This window comes from Miscanthus floridulus, chromosome 17 (genome assembly GCF_019320115.1).
Source record: "Miscanthus floridulus cultivar M001 chromosome 17, ASM1932011v1, whole genome shotgun sequence".
Taxonomy (NCBI): domain Eukaryota; kingdom Viridiplantae; phylum Streptophyta; class Magnoliopsida; order Poales; family Poaceae; genus Miscanthus; species Miscanthus floridulus.
In genome coordinates this window covers 29,202,158-29,220,607 of record NC_089596.1, presented here as the reverse complement: position 1 = coordinate 29,220,607, position 18,450 = coordinate 29,202,158, and the positions used below count along the sequence as shown (strand labels likewise).

The 18,450-nt window shown below is 48.1% G+C and overlaps 1 protein-coding gene across 1 annotated transcript; it reads right to left on the bottom strand.

Annotated features, from left to right (window-relative positions):
• Positions 1–1,134: 1,134 nt before the first annotated feature.
• Positions 1,135–5,311, bottom strand: LOC136517969 (uncharacterized). Its single transcript, XM_066511625.1, has 3 exons — positions 4,681–5,311; positions 2,824–3,082; positions 1,135–2,656 (listed from the first exon to the last, which is right to left on the bottom strand). Exons 1-3 carry the CDS (start codon positions 5,026–5,028, stop codon positions 2,292–2,294), a joined length of 972 nt encoding a protein of 323 aa, XP_066367722.1. The 5' UTR covers positions 5,029–5,311; the 3' UTR covers positions 1,135–2,291.
• Positions 5,312–18,450: the final 13,139 nt, after the last annotated feature.

The following is an 18,450-nucleotide window of genomic DNA, read 5'->3' as shown; positions in this document are numbered from 1 at the left end:
ACAGTGAGGTAAAGGTTGGAAGAATTAGGTGGTCTCGTTCCTACGCTCGAGTTTGGTTTAGAAGATGAAGTCTACGCCCGCTGACATTCTACGCCAACTCTGATGGTACCCGTGAAGGAGGAGCCTTCACCTCGAAGACATCTTGTATACGTTTCCGCTAGATTAACCATGTATTAGGTATGATGTCAAGTGTTGTAAAACCTTGTAAATTGTATTCTCTCGATGTATGACTGTAATATCAACTGATATATGATAATGTGATGGAGTGATCTCTTGGGACTATCACATTATAACTCGAATCCATGGATTTTCCCTTCGTGGAAAATCAGGGTCGTTTCAATGTGTCTGCACGTATATACTCTAATGTCAGAACGTCTAAGATGGTCTTTATTGTCCACCTTTTGAAAATATCATAACTTTAAGGTTGTCATTTGTGTATGCTGTAGGATTGGAATGCTTTGCACTGATCCATGAGGGTGTGCATGAGAGTCAAAATTTTTGATGCCATTATGATGTCTAAGCTTACCAATCAGACAGAGATAAACTTGATTATTAAAATATTTTCAACACTGCTTTCATATACTCACTCTGTCCCAAAATAGAATTCATTCTCGCTTCCCGAGAAGTTAACTTTTTTTTAACTTCGACCAATTATATATAAAAGAATATTAATATTTATAATACAAAATTAGTATCATTACATAGAACATTGAATATATTTTTATAATACACTTATTTGGAGATATAAATATTGCATGTATTTTTTACAAGCCTAGTCAAAGTTGAGAAAGTTTGACCTGTACGCATCCTATAATGACTTATATTTTAGGGTAGAGGAAGTATATGATAATGTGAGTAGTCAACTGGAAGTGGTGATGAACACGACAATACTTTCATATTATATGATAATGGGAGCACGAAGAAACGCAGGGGAATGGACCTATATACTAATGGTGGGAATATTCATTTAGGAAATTGCAGCAGGTTCACCAGTCTCACCATGTATAACCTGCACATCTTTTATTTGGCACCACTGATGTTTTCTTCCATGCATGATTATGGTTTCCTTCCATGCATGATTATTGTTCCATTCATGATTATTGCTTCCTTCCATGCATGTGGCCTCAGGTGATCTCCTTCAAAGCAGACGGGGATCGCCGGGATGACAGTTTCTTTTTTTATCGCGCCTTTCCTTTTATCGCTCGTCCGTTAGACAGCGTGGGAGGTGGGATCGATCGTATGGGATGGCAGACGGACGAACCAAGGCAATTGTCGCACCAAAACAGTGTCCACACTTTGTTCTTTTTAGTTGTAGAAGATAAAAGAGGATTGAGAGGGAAAAAAACAAAGATGTAACAGATCTCATTCCCTGAAATTTCTCTCCATCCCTAAAAATGTTACCCTCTCCATCAAAGCAAGAGGAAAACTAAGACCTGTTTGACAGCGGGAAAAAAAACTCCATCAAAGCAAGTGAGGGGCTTCACCATGAAAGGGAAAAGAACTGAAGGCCTATTTGGCAACCGGAATTAGCTTGGGGCTACAGTGCTTCACCATGAAAGGAATAAAAACTGAAGGCCTATTTGGCAACCGGTGCTAGCGAGGGCTTCACCAAAGAAGCTGCGGGAGCTAAAGGAGGAAGGAGCCACGAAAATACGAAAATCGAGACTTGGAGAGCCATTTCTTGCTGTCCTTGAGTAGAGCTGAAAGCCTGAAACTACTCAAAAAAGAACTCGAAGGCCTTTGGGGCGCTCCGTTTCCCAGGCAAGTAGGCAACCCTTACTGGAGAGACTCCAAACACGCTAGAATCCGCTTTCGTTTCACACACCGCCCCGCAGGCGCGCAGCCGCGCCGTGTCACGCCGCAGGCCAAAAGCCGACGAGGCCGGGGGCAGCCGAATCGGTTTCCCGTAAAACACCAGTACAACAGCCCTAGATTCTCAGTAAATGGCAACCTCAATGCTCTGCTCACTACCCAAAGGATATGTAAAACCAATGCTATGACACAAGAACGAAGAACAATTTGCAGACATTCAAGCCGGATAGGTATATCCCACATTTTCCATATAGTCAGCAGGGTTCATATGACGAAACAGTTCAGAGCTCATTACACCATCCAGACTCCAGCGACAAGACAGCCCCCTATGTACCTACTATAATTTTAATTCCCAAAACGAGCATCAGACGGCACCTCCACCAAGTCAAAAACAGTCTCAAAAAGTTTATTGCAGGTCCAAAACGAACAAGGGGATATCAGAGCTCAAAAGTTTAGAAGAGATCCAAAATCAGGGCAATTCACCGCGCAGGCTGCTGGTTGTAGTGGCTCTTCTCTTTCTTCTTCGCTGCAGCAAGCCGGGCACTCCTTGCTGCGGCCTCGGATGCAGCGATCTTTGCTGCTGCGTCCATCTCTTTGCTTGACTTCTTTTTCTTCATTGAGGCTACCTTCTTTATGCGCTCCTTGACATCCACAGAAGCTGTATCTTCATCAGGTTCTGCAACAGCTGCTTCTTCCGACCCATCAGCCTGATCATGCACTTCCTTTGGCTCCTTTGAAGACTTGTCTTTCTTAGATTTCTTCTTCTTTGAGTTCTTGCTTTCTAGAGGAGCAGGTGCATCGTCCTTCTTCTCTCCATCTGCAGCTTGATCTGCACCTTTCTTACCTGCAACAGAAGATTCAGCATCACCATAAAGGAAGTGGCAAATCTTGAGCCAGCATGGCCAACCGGTAAGGCATCAACACGACCAGATTGAGTTTGTTCAGTTTTCATGGAATTATTCCTGAAGGGAAATTCTTTGGAGAAAGAGAACAGCATGTATTAGAACTTACCATTGGATTCATCTTGAGTGGAATTGTTTGATGTCCCAAGGCCCAACTCGGCCAGAACAGCATCAAGTTCAGCAAGTTCTTTTTTCTTCAATTCCTTCTTGGAAAGTTGTCTTTCAGTATCTTTGGGTGGTGCAGGTGGAGCTGCAGCATTCTTCACAGTTGGTTCAGCAGGGACAGCATCTTCTGCTTCATGCTCATGGTCCTCATCGGCATCATCATCAACCTCATCATCAAGGCCATCATCTTCACTCTCAATCTCCTGCAATGTGTAAGAGGCATTTAGAGAAACAACATGGTATATTCAGGTAAGAATATTGCATAATATAGTTAGACAGAACTGACAGCATATAGAGCTAAAATGGAAGACATGGAAAGGTAGACAAAATAAGCTCAGTCGATGTATGACTTGGGAGGCAAGAGTACTTAACAAATGCAGAACAATATGCTCGAACATATTTTGAAATAGGAACAACCCAGTAGTGGCCTCTTATGATGCTCTAAACCTAACATAGTAGCATGGTAGCATATATATAACACCTTAAACAAAAGAACTTCTGATGTTCTGATCCACTCATGTACATAACTCAATGCAATTTAAACTCGATGCAGATGCAAGACGCAATCGATAATATCACAATAAGGCGGCAATGTTCACAAATGGTCCAACAATATAAATGAGAGACATTATTTCATAACAATAATCAATGTGTACAAAGTTTTTTCGTCAGCCCTGCTTTATTTCGATTAATCGTATGCAGGAATGCATTTAGATTTCTGGAGGTACTAAACTAGTACAAAAGGTATGCCAAATCTAGAAACAAAAAGGCAAGAATCAAGGAATCAATATGGCCACATGCAAAGATAAAAACGCATACCCTTGTAAAGATATTTTAGTTGCATATCAAAAATAGGCAGGCGGCACTAATCCAGCAATCCAATCTATCTGTAACTAGACTACTAGAGCTTGACTGCCCAAGGACACTGATGTTGCTTTTGTGTCCATGAAGCCCACTAGCCATTGCTTGTTCCCTATCTGATTCCCTAACCTACCCAAGTTTTTACAGAGTTATTTATTTGTATCGCAACATTTTCCACTTCCCATATGTGTGCAATTCTCAGCAAGCGTTATAATGCTACGATTACAACAGCAAGAATTAAAATTTCTCGATTTCTAAGGACACTGAAGTTGCTTTTGTTACCATGGAGCCCACTACGTGTTGTTGATTCCCTATCCAATAACCGTCTAAGCTTTTTCTGAAAAGAGGAGCATCCCCATTTCCATTAACGTCATACTTCTTTTTTTTCTACTTCCCACATGTGCGTGATTATTATTATCAACTTACGTTACGATCCTATGACTGCAAGCCTGCAACAGCAGGAATTTTGATAACAAGTCCGTTCATGTACAATCAAGGCTTATAATTCTTTGATGAAATCTAGTAACCTGAAACCGCAATCCGTTACTTGCTTACCGTGTAAAGCGTTAATTCAAATGTTCCGAGGATATAACGGCTAACAGCGTTTTGACAACGGATAACGACAACTAATAGCCTTATCATTCAGCATCCAAATCAGTGCAGGATACCTATGACCCACTAGGCAAATTTTATTCCATGAAAGCACTCAAACATGATACTAAAACTAGCGACTGCGAGCAATTGTCTTAAGATCGCTCTCCATACCAACATCAAGAGTGCATATATCAAGAGTGCATATATATAGAACATAAACATAGACTTACGTAATAATAAAAAAGAAAAGGAAATCCTGGCCTGACGAATTGTGAGACTCAGCTATCCACAAAGCACAATAAATAAAGGGAGAAAGAAAACGGGATGGAATTGAAGCGAGACAGACCTCTTCCAGTGCGGGCGCGGCGTGCTGTTCCTTGGCGGCGTCGCGGTGGGCGGCGTCGCCCCAGACGGGCATGGGAGGCGGCGCGGTGGTGGCGAAGTAGTCGTCGTCGTCGTCGTCGTCGACGTCGGCCCAGGACTTGGCGGTGAGCGGCGCGGGCGCCCAGAAGACCTCCGGCTTGGGGTCCTCCCTGTCCCTGGCGGCGGCGGGCTTGGCCGCCGCCTTGTCCGCGGCCGCCGGCTTCTTCTTCTTCTTCTTGAGCGTCTCGAGCGCCGCGAAGACGTTGCCGCTGCCGATCTTCGGCTCCTCCGCAGCCGCGCCGCCGCCGCGCCTGCTCCCGCCGCCCGCCATCGCCGACGCAGCAGCCGACGCGAACGCGGAAGGGGAAAAAACCAGAATTCCGATCTCCGACGGTCGACGTACGGTCTCCCGATCTGCGGCGCGAGCGCGTAGGCGGGGATGGAGAGGACGGTGTGGGAGTGGAACCGAGAGGGAGGCGACGGCGCTAGGGTTTTGCGGGATCGGTCGGGGACGGGTTGGGTTTGAGTTGGATTTGCGGTGCTCGGAGAGGGAAGACTAGACACGAGAGGCGAGGCGACCTGTAAAATTATCCGCGAGTAGAGAGCACAGAGCAGAGAGGCGACCTGTAAAATTATCTGCGGCTGCGGGCGTTTCGCGTTTGTAGTTGTGTTGTGCTGTTGGGCAGCGATGAAAACGGATCGTATACGGACTGATATTATTGATATTATACTTGTTTTTATATTTTTGTTTGGATTTGGATTTAAATATAAATAGTGTCAACTATGTCGGATATGATACGATTGGTTATCGACATTATAAATATGTAATTTGAGTATTTAGATACGGATATAATATCGAATGTTGAATCAACCTCTCTAAACAGATTCGATTTTAAATATGGTCGAAAAATATCCGTTTTCAGCTGAACGGCGAGCACAGAGGACGACGCGTTGGGTTGGGTTGGGCTGGGCTGGGCTGGGCGGTGCGCGCCTGTGTCCCTGCTGTTGTACTGGCTGCCGCCGCCTGTGTTGGTCTTGTCTGCTTGGGCCCGGACCTGGATAGGATCCTGCGGTGGACACGGGCTCTAAACAGAGGCCACAGACCAGGACGCGCACAAGTTTTCAAGAGTTCAGAAGATCCCTGTCCCTGAGACCCTGACGAAGTATTCAATCATAGTCCTAAGTTTTAAAAATTACTAATTAAGAGAAAAAATACTCAAAAAATCCATATCTATGTCGCCACGTAATTTTTAAAGGTCTAAAACTCTTTCTTTTTACTCTCTCGCTCTCTTCACCATCTGGTCGTCGCTCACCCTCTCGTCATTTTCACTTTGTCCACCGTCCGTCGATTCTTAGCTAGTCGCCCTTTTATTTTTAACTTTTGTTTGAGTTTAAAGCTACGAGACCTTCGTTAACATCGCACCATTCATTCATAGCCTCATCATCTGAGCCTGTTCACATTGTGGTGTGCGTTCAAGCACATGCCTTATCTTTCACCTTTAAAACTCATAGCAGGTATACACAGTTACCGTCTATTTAAATTGGATCAATCTTATATTTGTCTTCGGTTTCTCGCTCTCTCCACCATATGTTCGTCCCTTCACCCTCTTTTGTCATCAATTACACTCACCGTTCTCTTTCATTTCTTGGTCCATCATCCCTCACTTTCACCATCATCTTTCCTCTTTTGTCCCTTTGTCCATCGTCACTCACTCTTACCTATCTTGGTTTGAGTTTGGAGCTGCAATTCGTTAGCAATGCACCACCCATGTCATGGCCAGGTTGTCCGAGCCTGTTCGCTTCCTAGCATGTGTCTAGTTGTGTAGCTCAAGTTTTACCTTTCAAACTCAAAACAGGTGCACACAATAGCCACATAATTAAATTTGATCAATCTCCTACCGCTACTAAAAAAAGTCACCACAACCAGTTCTAAACCCCTTTTCACTGCTGGTTTTGGCCCTCGACGGTGAGGATGGTGATGACAATTATCATCACCACCGGTTCGTGTTACTAGCCGACGGTGATTAGTATGTCCAAAATCCTAAAATTACGTGATTTTTTGCGTGAAGTAGTAGTGAGATTCAAACCTAAGGACCTGGCCTCGTGTGTATCTCTCTGACCACTATACCCCCAAAAGTCACTTGTATCTACATGGCACATCCATTCCCCTAGTATTCACTTTTTAGAATTTTAAAATGAATATTTGGGACCGTAACGAATTCAATGAAAAAGTCATCAACTACAAAGTTGTAGTTCTCATTGAGATCTACAAATTTGGTTTTGGTAGTTTTTTCATTCGAGGACATTTGGCAAATTTGAAATTTAAGTTGTGATAACTTGAGCCATACTTGACCTCAAATGATTTCGAATGAAATAGTCATAAACTATAAAGTTGTAGTTCTCATCGAGGTCTACAACTTTGGTTTGGAAGATTTTCCATCCGAGGTCATTTGAATTTTTTTATTTCAAAATATTAAAACTCACCATAAATGATTTCTAATAAAAAAATTGTCAACTAAAACGTTGTTTTTCCATCTAAGATCGTTTGTACAATTCAAAAAAATGAATTTCAAAATATGAGAAACTCAAACATATGACACCATGTCGTGTCTTATATGAATTGAGCTCCTTCAACTCACCTCCCCCCTTCATCCGTACAGGGCGACTCAGGGGCGATCCCACCACCACCACCAGACCGCTCACCACTGCGCCACCTCCCCGGCCGCCGCCGTTGCTCTCTGACTAGCGGTGGTGGCGGCCCGCTGCGGCGCCCAACAAGGCCCACCGCAGCTGCTTCCTTCTCCCCCTCCTCTCCTCCCCTCCTCGTCGATACTTGAGCAATAATTTCTCTAGTGCTAGGACTACTGGCGGCGAGCAAGGCCTCCGGATCCGAGCTTCTTGGACCTAGATCTGGCGTCCCCTGCCTAAAAGCTCTAGTTTGGTTTTGATGAATTAATGAAACCCTATGTTCTAACCTAATTTATCAAAGTGATTGTGGGGGTATTAACCCCTATACCCTTATGGCTAAGCTTGGGCCGGCCCAGATCGGTGGGTCCGGTCCACCAAAAGACGACGTGCGGCCCAGCTAACCTGATCGGAGTCCCACGCAAGGAGTCAAGGCGGATTTGGCGATCAATCAAGATCCTAGTCGGTTAGAATAGGAATCCTTATCCGGCCACATATGGCAATTGTAACTGGCTAGGGTTAGTTTCCAGATCTGTAACCCTGCCCCCGGACTATATAAGGCGGGCAGGGGACCCCTCTAAAAAACATCTCTCATTGACATACAGCAATACAAATTAGACGTAGGACGTAGGTATTACGCCTTCTTAGCGGCCGAACCTGGATAAAACCTCGTGTCTGTCTTGCGTCACCGTCTTGTTTGTGGCTTGTGTATCTGTCTGCCGACAATCTACTACCTTGGGCATACCCCTAGGTAGACTGCCGACCATATTTCACCGACAGTGGCGTGCCAGGTAGGGGGTGTGCGTACTGCTCTCCAAGCAAACAAGATGGTCATCATCTCCGGCTCCATGGCTACGCCGAACGGCTTCACGTTCACCATTGGCCAGATCACCAGGACCACCGGCTCCGATGACTTCATCGCCATGACCCTGGAGGAAGCGTGGATTCAGTCTGCGCCGACCACTGCTGCACCTGCATCGGCTACGGCTCCGACCACGACGGATATGGCTCTGACCATGATGGATCTGGCTCCGACCACGGTACATCTGGCTCTGACCATGCCTACATCACCTTCAGCCATGCCGACAACTCATCATCCGCTTCCCCGCTACAAAGGGAAGTGGATCGACAACACCGACCTACTCGACTCCATTGATTGGGTCGGCACCAAACTCGCTGAAACCCTAGCTCTGGTAAGTATGATTCAAAGTCAACCTAATGAGCAGATAACCACTCCCCACAATAGATCTACCCGACCAGCTCAGACCAGTCGTCCTGCACAACTTGGTACAGATCTCGTGGTCACATCTACTCTTGAAGGGCGCTCTGCTCATCGCCGGCCAGCCTTCGCGATGGGTCTTCGGCTCTTCGAGTATGAAGCCTCAATGGAGAACCACCAGGTCCAGCCCTACGGCCTGCCAAACGCTGCCTCTAGCTACGCCTACAACCTACAACGCCGCTTGGATCTATGTTTTATGCACCGACCTCAGCTGAAGCCGCGCAACTTCGTCAACATGATCCGGATTGAAGATTATCAAGAAGGGTCCGTCCACATAGTCCAAGAGGGCGACTCCAGCTCCTCGTCTGGCACCGCATCTAATGCATCTGTCCACACCGAGCTTCAGCATCACGAAGATGAAGGCGTCAAGTACGATCTGGATATCCTAGACCATGCCCCGGGGTTCTCACAATTCCCGTCTTTCCCGCCAAGACGAGGGGATTTGATCCATGTTGTCAGCAATGACGAACCGCCAGTAGTTGGCAAAACAGAATAAGAAAGGACTGCACGCGAAGCACGCAATATTGACCGGTTTAATCACCGACAAATCGAAGCCAAAGCAGACCAGGAGGCACGACGCATAAGGGTCCAGCCATGTGACCTCAATGATGCTTTCGACAGGGTAGGGGACAAACAGGTCTTCAGGACTCCAAGTGCCAACATAGCCGTCGCCATGGCAACAATGCAACGGCTACCCAACACCCCGGAAACCCAAGCAGTTCATGATAAAATTCAAGCCTATCTGACGGCTGCTATGGCCTAGACCGCGGAGATTGTAAACCAAGCTCGGCTCCATCCGTTTCAGTCGAGTCAAGCCACAGCCGCTAGCACCCAAGTCGCTCATAGCCACTCAACCAACGTGGCTCGCGCAACAACAACCCATTAGACAACCGTCAAGGTGGAAACAGTGGCCATGATGGTGGCCAGGATGACAACCACCGCCGCGACATCCAGGATGATGACCGCTGGGACAACCGCGACAATCGCTGCGATAACCACGGTCGCAGGGCTAATCTAGATGGCAATCGAGATCACCGCGATGGCAATAATGATCTCCGCCATTACCTCGGTGGACGCGATCTGTGCGCTCGCATCAACCAGAGAGCCGACGACCGAGCATCCCATGAAAGTTATCGCCGTATGGAATATGACACTGCCCACGGCCCGCCGGGTTTGAAACAGTTTACTCACACCTTCACCAAGTCATATGGCCCAAGAATTTCAAGCTCGAGAAACTTCAGAAGTATGACGGCAAGGAAAAACCCCGAATTATGGGTCATGCTTTACGAGACTGCGTGCAGATCAGCCATGGTTGACGAGCACATCATGTCTAACTATTTCCCAGTCGCTGTTGGCCATGCGGGTCACCAATGGCTAGTCAGCTTACCGGCAAACTATTCGACTCTTGGCAGGAGCTCAAGCAAGCCTTCATCAATAACTTCATTGCTACTTGTGAACAACCAGGCAATAAATATGATCTGCAATGGATTCGAGATCGAAAAGATGAGCCACTACGCGAGTACGTCCGGCGTTTCTCGGAGATGCACATCAAGGTCCCATCAATCTCCGACAACGAGGCAATCGAGGCTTTCATCACCGGCCTCCGCTTCCACGACGCCCTAAGGGACAAGCTTCTCCACAAGACCTGATTCAGTCACAGTGCTCCTGGCCACCGCTAAGAAATATGCCGGAGCCGACGACGCTTAAAAAGATAATATTGAGAAGCAGCAAGAGTTCCACGCTCCGACCACCCCCCACACCGCGACGAAAACTACCGCGGCAACCGTGGTCGAAACGACAATTTTTGACCGCCGCAACCAGCGCAACGACTCTCGCGACCACCGTGACCAACGTAATCAGCGGCGTAACAGCCAATGACGATACAGGAGCAAGCGTGCTCAAAAGACGACAGCGTGGTCAACACCGTTTTTAAAAAGGGTGGCGGACGTCGTAACTATGAAGACAACTACGCCAAAGCATTGAAAGGGCCCTTGCTAGCTCCATCCCAAGTCAAACCATACCATGGAGATTTGCCGCGTCCTCTAGTCTATCTACACGCATCAACAGGCTCCGGATACGTCCGACAAGCCTAACGACACAGGGGAACAGCACAATGATGATAACGACGACGATGATGCAGACCCTCATCACAAATACGTCAAGCCAACTGATCACGTGCACACCATCATCGGAGGCAAAGTGTCCATCGAGACCAAATGAGAACACAAGCTGCTCACCCCGCGCTTGCTTGAACGTGGCCAACACCGACCATCTCCTCACCGATCCACGGTCCCTCCGTGGTCTCACCACGAAATCTCCTTTAGCAGAAAGGACCAATGGGCCGCAATACCTGAGCTAGGGCATTTTTCCCTGGTCCTTGATCCTTGTATCAATAAGGTTCAGTTCGACAGAGTACTGATCGCCGGCGGTAGCTCCATCGATATACTGTTTCAAGAACAGGTCTGCCCGCCCCTAAAGATAGCTTAGGCGGACCTCAGGCCATACGAGGCATAGTTCTGGGGTGTTCTCCCCGGACAGAGCTCTACACCTCTCAGGCAGATCACGCTACCTGTGCAGTTTGGGACCCCGGACCACTTCCGCACCGACTACGTCAACTTCGTGGTCGCCGACTTCGACGGCACCTACCATGCTATTCTTGGTCGACCGTCGCTCACCAAGTTCATGGCCATACCTCATTATAGGTATCTGGTGCTCAAGATGCCTACCAAGAAAGGAGTTTCTAACCCTCTGAGGCAACGTGTACGCAGCTTATACATGTGAAGATGATAGTTTTAGAATAGCAGAGGCTCATGACCTCTCTATTCGCATGGCCCAGACCCATGCTCGATGCCAAGAAGACCTCGACCGACCACCAGGAGATCTCAGAGCTCGAGGCTCCATGCAAGAACATCAAGTCCAAGGAGCACAAGGTGATCCAGCTGGTCGACGGTGATCCTAGCAAAACAGCCCTTATCGGGGCCAACTTGGATCCCAAATAGGAAGACGCGCTCGTCAGGTTCTTGAGGAGCAACGTGGATGTGTTCACATGGAAACCTGCTGACATGCTCGGTGTACCTCGGAACTTGATCGAGTACTCCTTGAATGTCAACGGCAAGGCCAAACCTATCAAGCAGAAGCTACGACGGTTCGCTCGCGACAAAAAGGAGGCGATTAGGGTAGAAGTTACACGGCTTTTGGCAGCCGGATTTATCAAAAAAGTGTATCATCTGGAGTGGTTAGCCAACCGGTTCTTGTACGCAAAAGAATAATGAATGGAGAATGTGCGTTGATTACACTGATATCAACAAACACTGCCCTAAGGACCCCTTTGGCTTACCTCGCATAGACGAGGTCATAGATTCAACCGCCAGGTTTGCGAGCTCCTTTCCTTTCTCGATTGCTACTCTGGTTATCACCAGATCGCTCTCAAAAAGGATGACCAGATCAAGACATCTTTTATCATGCCCTTTGGCACCTACTGCTACATGACCATGTCGTTCGGGCTCAAGAACGCCGGGGCTACCTACCAACGCGCTATACAAGCTTGCCTCAAAGACGAGATAAAAGATGACCTCGTTGAGGCTTATGTTGATGATATAGTTGTCAAAACCAAGAAAGCTCATACCCTTGTTGATAACCTGGAACGCACCTTTGCATCCCTTAATACATTCCAGTGGAAGTTAAAACCCAAAGAAGTGCATCTTTGGTGTTCCTTCTGGCATACTACTCGTCAACATCGTTAGTCACGACGGGCATATGCCCTAACCCAGAGAAAGTCAAAGCTATCTTGGACATGAAGCCGCCCAAAAAGGTGAAGGATGTTCAGAAGCTTACCGGATGCATGGCCGCCCTCAGCTGTTTTCATATCAAGATTAGGCGAAAAAGGATTACCGTTCTTTAAACTACTCAAAGCATCCAAAAAGTTTGAGTGGTCAGAGGAAGCAGACGCTGCCTTCGCATAGCTAAAACAATACCTTACGTCACCTCTGGTCCTCACTGCTCCAAGAGAAGACGAAATACTCCTGCTATATATTGCGGCTACTAATCGAGTGGTCTCCACGGCCATGGTGGTCGAGTGAGATGAGCCCGGCCATGTCTACAAGGTACAGCGACCAATCTATTTCATTAATGAGGTACTCAATGAGTCCAAGACCAGGTACCCACAGATTTAGAAGTTGATCTACGCCATACTGATAACATCCTGAAAGTTGAAACACTACTTCGACGAATATCGTGTGGTGGTCATGACTGAGTACCCTCTATGAGACATCATTAACAACAAGGATGCGAACGGGCGCATCGTCAAATGGGCAATGGAGCTATGCCCCTTTTCCTTGGAGTTTGCAAGCCGCACTACAATCAAGTCTTAGGCACTTGTCGATTTCATCGTCGAGTGGACAGACTTAAGCACGCCTGCCTCTCCCGGATCCGATGAATATTGGACGATGTACTTCGACGGCTCTCTCAACATTGATGGTGCGGGAGCAGGAGTCCTTTTCATGTCACCATCCAAGGAGCAGCTCCGGTACGTCCTCAGGATTTACTTCCCAACGTCTAATAATGCCGCCGAGTACGAAGCATGCCTACATGGTTTGCGCATTGTGGTTGAGCTTGGCATTAAATGTCTCTACGTCTATGGAGACTCCACTCTGGTCATCAACCAACTCAACAAGGACTAGGACACAGCCAGCGAAAAGATGGATGCATACTACAAATTGATCAGAAAGCTGGAAGGTAGGTTCTATGGCATCGAGTACATACATGTGGTCCGAGACAAGAATCAAGCAGCGGATGCACTATCAAAGTTAGGATCATCCCGAGCAAAAATCCCACATGGCGTATTCGTCCAAGACCTGCTCACGCCTTCCATCGAAGAGGAAGATTCCACGGCAGACAAGCCTCCAGACTAGAAATTGGTGGCTACGGTTCCAGCGTCAAGCACCACTGAGCCCCTCCAACCACTCATGAGCCCGACTAGAGAATACCTTTCATCAAGTACCTAACAGATGGCAGTGGTTACACTGATCGGACAGAGAATGAGCGCCTGATGCGTCGCAGTAAGCAGTACCTACTCGTCGATGGCAAGCTATGGTGCAAGAACGCAAAGGAGGAAATCTTGATGAAGTGTATAACCCAGGAGGATGGCGAACATCTCCTGGACCAAGTCCACTCTGGCTCCTATGGCAACCACGCAGCCTCAAGAACGCTGGTCGGCAAGGCTTTCCGAGCAGGGTTCTATTGGCTATCAGCAGTAGCCAACACAGAGAAGCTAGTCCGCCACTGTGAGGGTTGTCAGTTCTTTGCTAAGAGAATCCACGTACCAGCACATAAGATCTAGACAATACCAGCCTCTTGGCCCTTCGCATGCTGGGGACTAGATATGATTGGGCCCTTCAAACCGGTTCTAGGGAAATTTACATGCGTCTTTGTGCTGATCAACAAATTTTCTAAGTGGATAGAATACATGCCTTTGGTACAGGCATCCTCAGAAAAGGTTGTCATGTTCCTCGACCAGGTCATCCATCGTTTCGGCATACCCAATAGCATCATCACCGATCTGGGTACTCAGTTCACCGGGAATGCTTTTTGGGACTTCTGCGATGAAAGGAGCATAGTAGTAAAATACGTCTCGGTGGCGCACCCTCGAGCTAATGGACAAGTCGAGCGGGCAAATAGCATGATCTTGGACGCGTTGAAGAAGAGGATGTATAGAGAAAATGACAAAGCTCTCAAAAGATGGCTCAAAGAGTTACCAGCCATAGTCTGGGGACTCAGAACTCAGCCTAGTCGTAACACCGGCGTCTCGCCATACTTTATGGTTTATGGCGCTAAGGCAGTCCTCCCTACAGATATAGCTTTCAGATCAGCACGGGTAGAGAACTTCGACAAAGGCAAGGCCAATGAAGTACGGGAGCTAGAAGTGAATAGCGCAGAAGAGAAGCGGCTCGATTCTTGTGTATGTACGGCCAAATACCTTGCTGTTTTGCGCAGGTACTACAACAAGAACGTTAAAGAGCGGTTCTTTGTGGTCGGGGACCTGGTCCTGAAGTGGAAGATGAACCAGGCTGGTGTCCATAAACTCGCAACCCCATGGGAGGGGCCCTTCATGATCAAGGAGGTCATACGACCAACGTCTTACAGGTTAGCTCACCTAGACGGTACGGACGTACCAAACTCGTGGCACATCGACAAGCTTAGACGTTTCTATGCCTAACTACTGAGATATGTACCCCTCTTGTACTTTCGATTTACTTCAATAAAGCTATTATGATTTCTCCGACCACTCTAATGTGTCACTTCGACTTTTATGGTTATTCTAACTTAGCCAGTAAAAGCCGACCATCACTCCTTCTACGGTTTCCGGAGCAGGACCTCTCTCCGGTTCCTCCCAACACGTGCACGGGATCCGCTCTCTACGTTACGGGTGATCGGCAGGTCCCCCTTGGTTTGACTTGTCCACGTCTGCGTGTGCACAGGTCACGCACCTCACACTCCGACCACATGGCAAACTAGGGCCGCACAAACTTTTTGGGATGATGTGTCGAGCTAAATGGTACAACTAAACAGAACGTTATCATATTCTCACTCAGTTACACCAACATAAGTTTCAAGCTTAAATACGTTTTATACAAAGCAAACAAGCTTATAATGATACACAGTTATGTTATTACAAGCTTGCCTGAAGAGGCCCAAGTTTACAATAACACAACTATGTCCTCCTTCTACAGCTCTAAGCCTGTTACATTGGCTGGTCAGGGCGCACGGCACCTACTGCTCGCTGCTTCCGATATCCTACTCGAGTCTCAAGGACTCTTGTGCTAGTCGAGCTGAAGGGGATGGCCCCACCAATGCCTGGCTGGTCGAGGCCATAGGCTTCATCGGTTGGCTTGTAACTGATGGCGTTTCAAGCTGACTTGTCGATGGCGTACCCTGTACAGGTGCTGTCCCACCTCCACATAGGTTAATGTTGCTAATTATCTTTGACGACAGGTCCAGCTAGGCCATCCAAAGCTCCTCCGCCTTGTCTGGGTCTACCTCCTTCGGGTATCTAGCCTCCAAGCGCTTGAGATCGATCAGAGGGTAGTGGGCACGCACCATGCTTAGCACATGGGCACCCGTGTACTCACCCGCCTCCTTCATGAACTCTTGGAACCATCCCCATGCTTGTCTACATCTCTCGACCAGTCCGAGCTGGGGCGTCCTTGGCTCTTCCTCTGTGAGCACCGGGTCGACAAGGTCGAGGATGGGCAAAATGCCAGTTGCCACCTCCTGGCACCGGTTCTTCCATGTGTCTCGATCCTCGGTGGCCTCGAGGCATCATGCTTTCCAGCCATCACGCTCTTTTATCATGGCTTCTAGATGCCTCTTGGCATTGACTTTTAAAACTACACACCGTACAAGACATCAAATGTAAAGGCATGACAAGATAAGGCGGGCAATAGAATGAGAACGGTGGTCTGGAATACTTACTCTTCAGTTCCTCCTTCATTTTGGTGGTGTGGTCCTGGAGTTGAGACTGGCTGCGCGCCAGTTTCTCATTGTCCTCCTTCAGGTGACCACACTCTGTGGTCACGCAGCTATTCTCCTCTTGGAGGTGCTTTACCTTAGCTTCTAAGCCTACATTACAGTTGTCATTACCAACAACGCAACAACACGTGTCATACACTTGCTGTGATAAAATGACAACTTACTTGTTTTTTCCCGCTCTTTGTCATTGAGCTGGCCGACCAGGTTCTAATTCTGTGTTTCTTGCTCTATCCTCTCCTGGTTGGTGGCTTCAAGTTGGCGGCACAAGCGTTCCACCTCAGCCGCCAGTTCTCTATTGTTCACCATGATTCCCTCAATCTGGTCGAAGCACCTCTTTTGGTACTTCACGGTCTTCATCAAGTCCTGCATATAAACAAGCTAAGTTAGACAGATTGACTACATAACAGGGTCAAGTGGTCAAGCCAAACATACCTGGACTTCTGTCACCAGGCGCTTTGCCGCCCGTTCAACTTTTAGGGTCTCTTTGACCTCTGGGATTTCTTCGTGCATAACCCACTCGTCATTCTGCCAGCGCGACACATATACATATTGTCATTTATCTTGGGGATGGCCCAGGATTTCTTCTACTTCGTCCTCTTTGACCTCTTATTCAGGGGGTGGCGCTGGTCTGGAGTCTGCAGTCTCCACGACCACTATGGCCTTCCCATGAGCCATAGCATTGGCTAGCGTGCTCTGCGCCAACTCCGGTTGCTGCTCCTCAGCTTGGTCTGGTTCCCTTGGCGCCAAGGTACCTGCTTCAGCAGGGTTAGTGCTCGAAGCACTTGAACTTTGCCCGGCTGTCTTCTCGACCAGCTGCTTGGGGACTGACGTCTGGCCGCTCGTCTACTGAGGGTCCAGCGGAATTTCTTCTATAGGTTCCTCCACAACCGTCCGCTGAGCAGTTCTTTCCGCCAGTACTAGCAAAGTCATGCCACACCCAGCTAGCTGGTCGGGATTTTTGGTGGACACCGACCTGATATACCAGGGAAAAGTTCAGAAGACAATAGTATTCAATCACAAATTATAAGCTTACATCAAAGTTATAGATTCTTACAGCTTGGAAGCACGGAATGATGTGGTGAAGGAGCGTCTCTTCGATCGTGCCTGCTCCACGTGCTCGGCGGTTTCCACTGGGTCTTTTTCCATGACCGGTACTAGCGCCGGGGTTTGGTGCTCGACAGTTCCCCCCACTTGTCCTCTGTGTTGCAGTGGTCGGAGATGCGATCACTGTAGGCACAGAGGAGCCACCTTGCTCCGTCGACCCCATTTGTCTCCTCCTCTTTCGAGGGACAAGTCGGAAGATGTCCACATCCTCTGTTTCATCGTTTGAAAGGGGGAAGATGGCCTGGCGACATTTGTTGGCAGCCGGCCGCTTGCCAGCAGCCCTGGCCGATGCATCCTCCACAACCTCAAGTGCCGCCTAGTGGACGTCTTCGGTCCTGGCACTGGTCTAGGCGGCTAGGCCGGCAACTTGCGGCCAATCCACACCAGGGGGCGGAGACACGAACACTGCTACCCGGTCATGACCATTACTCTAGGAAACATAAAGGAGACAACAGTAAATTTCTTGTTACAACATGATTCTACAGGTAAAATGAAGCATCATTTACCTTTGGGGGAGATCGGGCCAGCTTGAAGGCATGCTCGATGTCGTTTAACCTAACATAATTGGGATTGGCTAGGTTGAATAGCTCCCCAATCCTGGCCTTGACTTCTATCTTGTCGAGCGCCTCTTTCCTGGTCCTCATTGGGTCTACGCTCCCCTGGTACTCGAAGCCAGGATGTACCCTCTTCTAGTAGGGCTGGATCCTTCGGCTGATGAAGTTCCCGACCACACTTGGACCATCCAGCTTTCCCCACGGGATCATCCCGAGCAGTTCTGCGATCTGCTCCAAGTGCTCAGGCTTCTCCGACCAGCTGTTCTTCTTCTCTAGAATCAACCCCACATCACACAGGGTGATTGTGTTTGGCTCTTCACGGATGTAGAACCACTTCTTGTACCATTCGTCCAGCAAGGTGTTCCAGGGGCAGTGCAAGTACTGGGCATTCATATTGTCACGCAGATTGAGGTAGATGCCTCCGGCTATCTTTGAGCCGCTGCTCTCTTTCTTTCGCAGACAGAACAGGTGATGAAAGAGGTTGAAATTGGGCTGGAAGCCACCATAGGCCTCGCAAAGATGGATGAAGGTGGAGACAAGAAGAATCGAGTTGGGATGCAGATTGCAAATCCCAATCTCATATATAAGCAGAGACCCTGAAGGA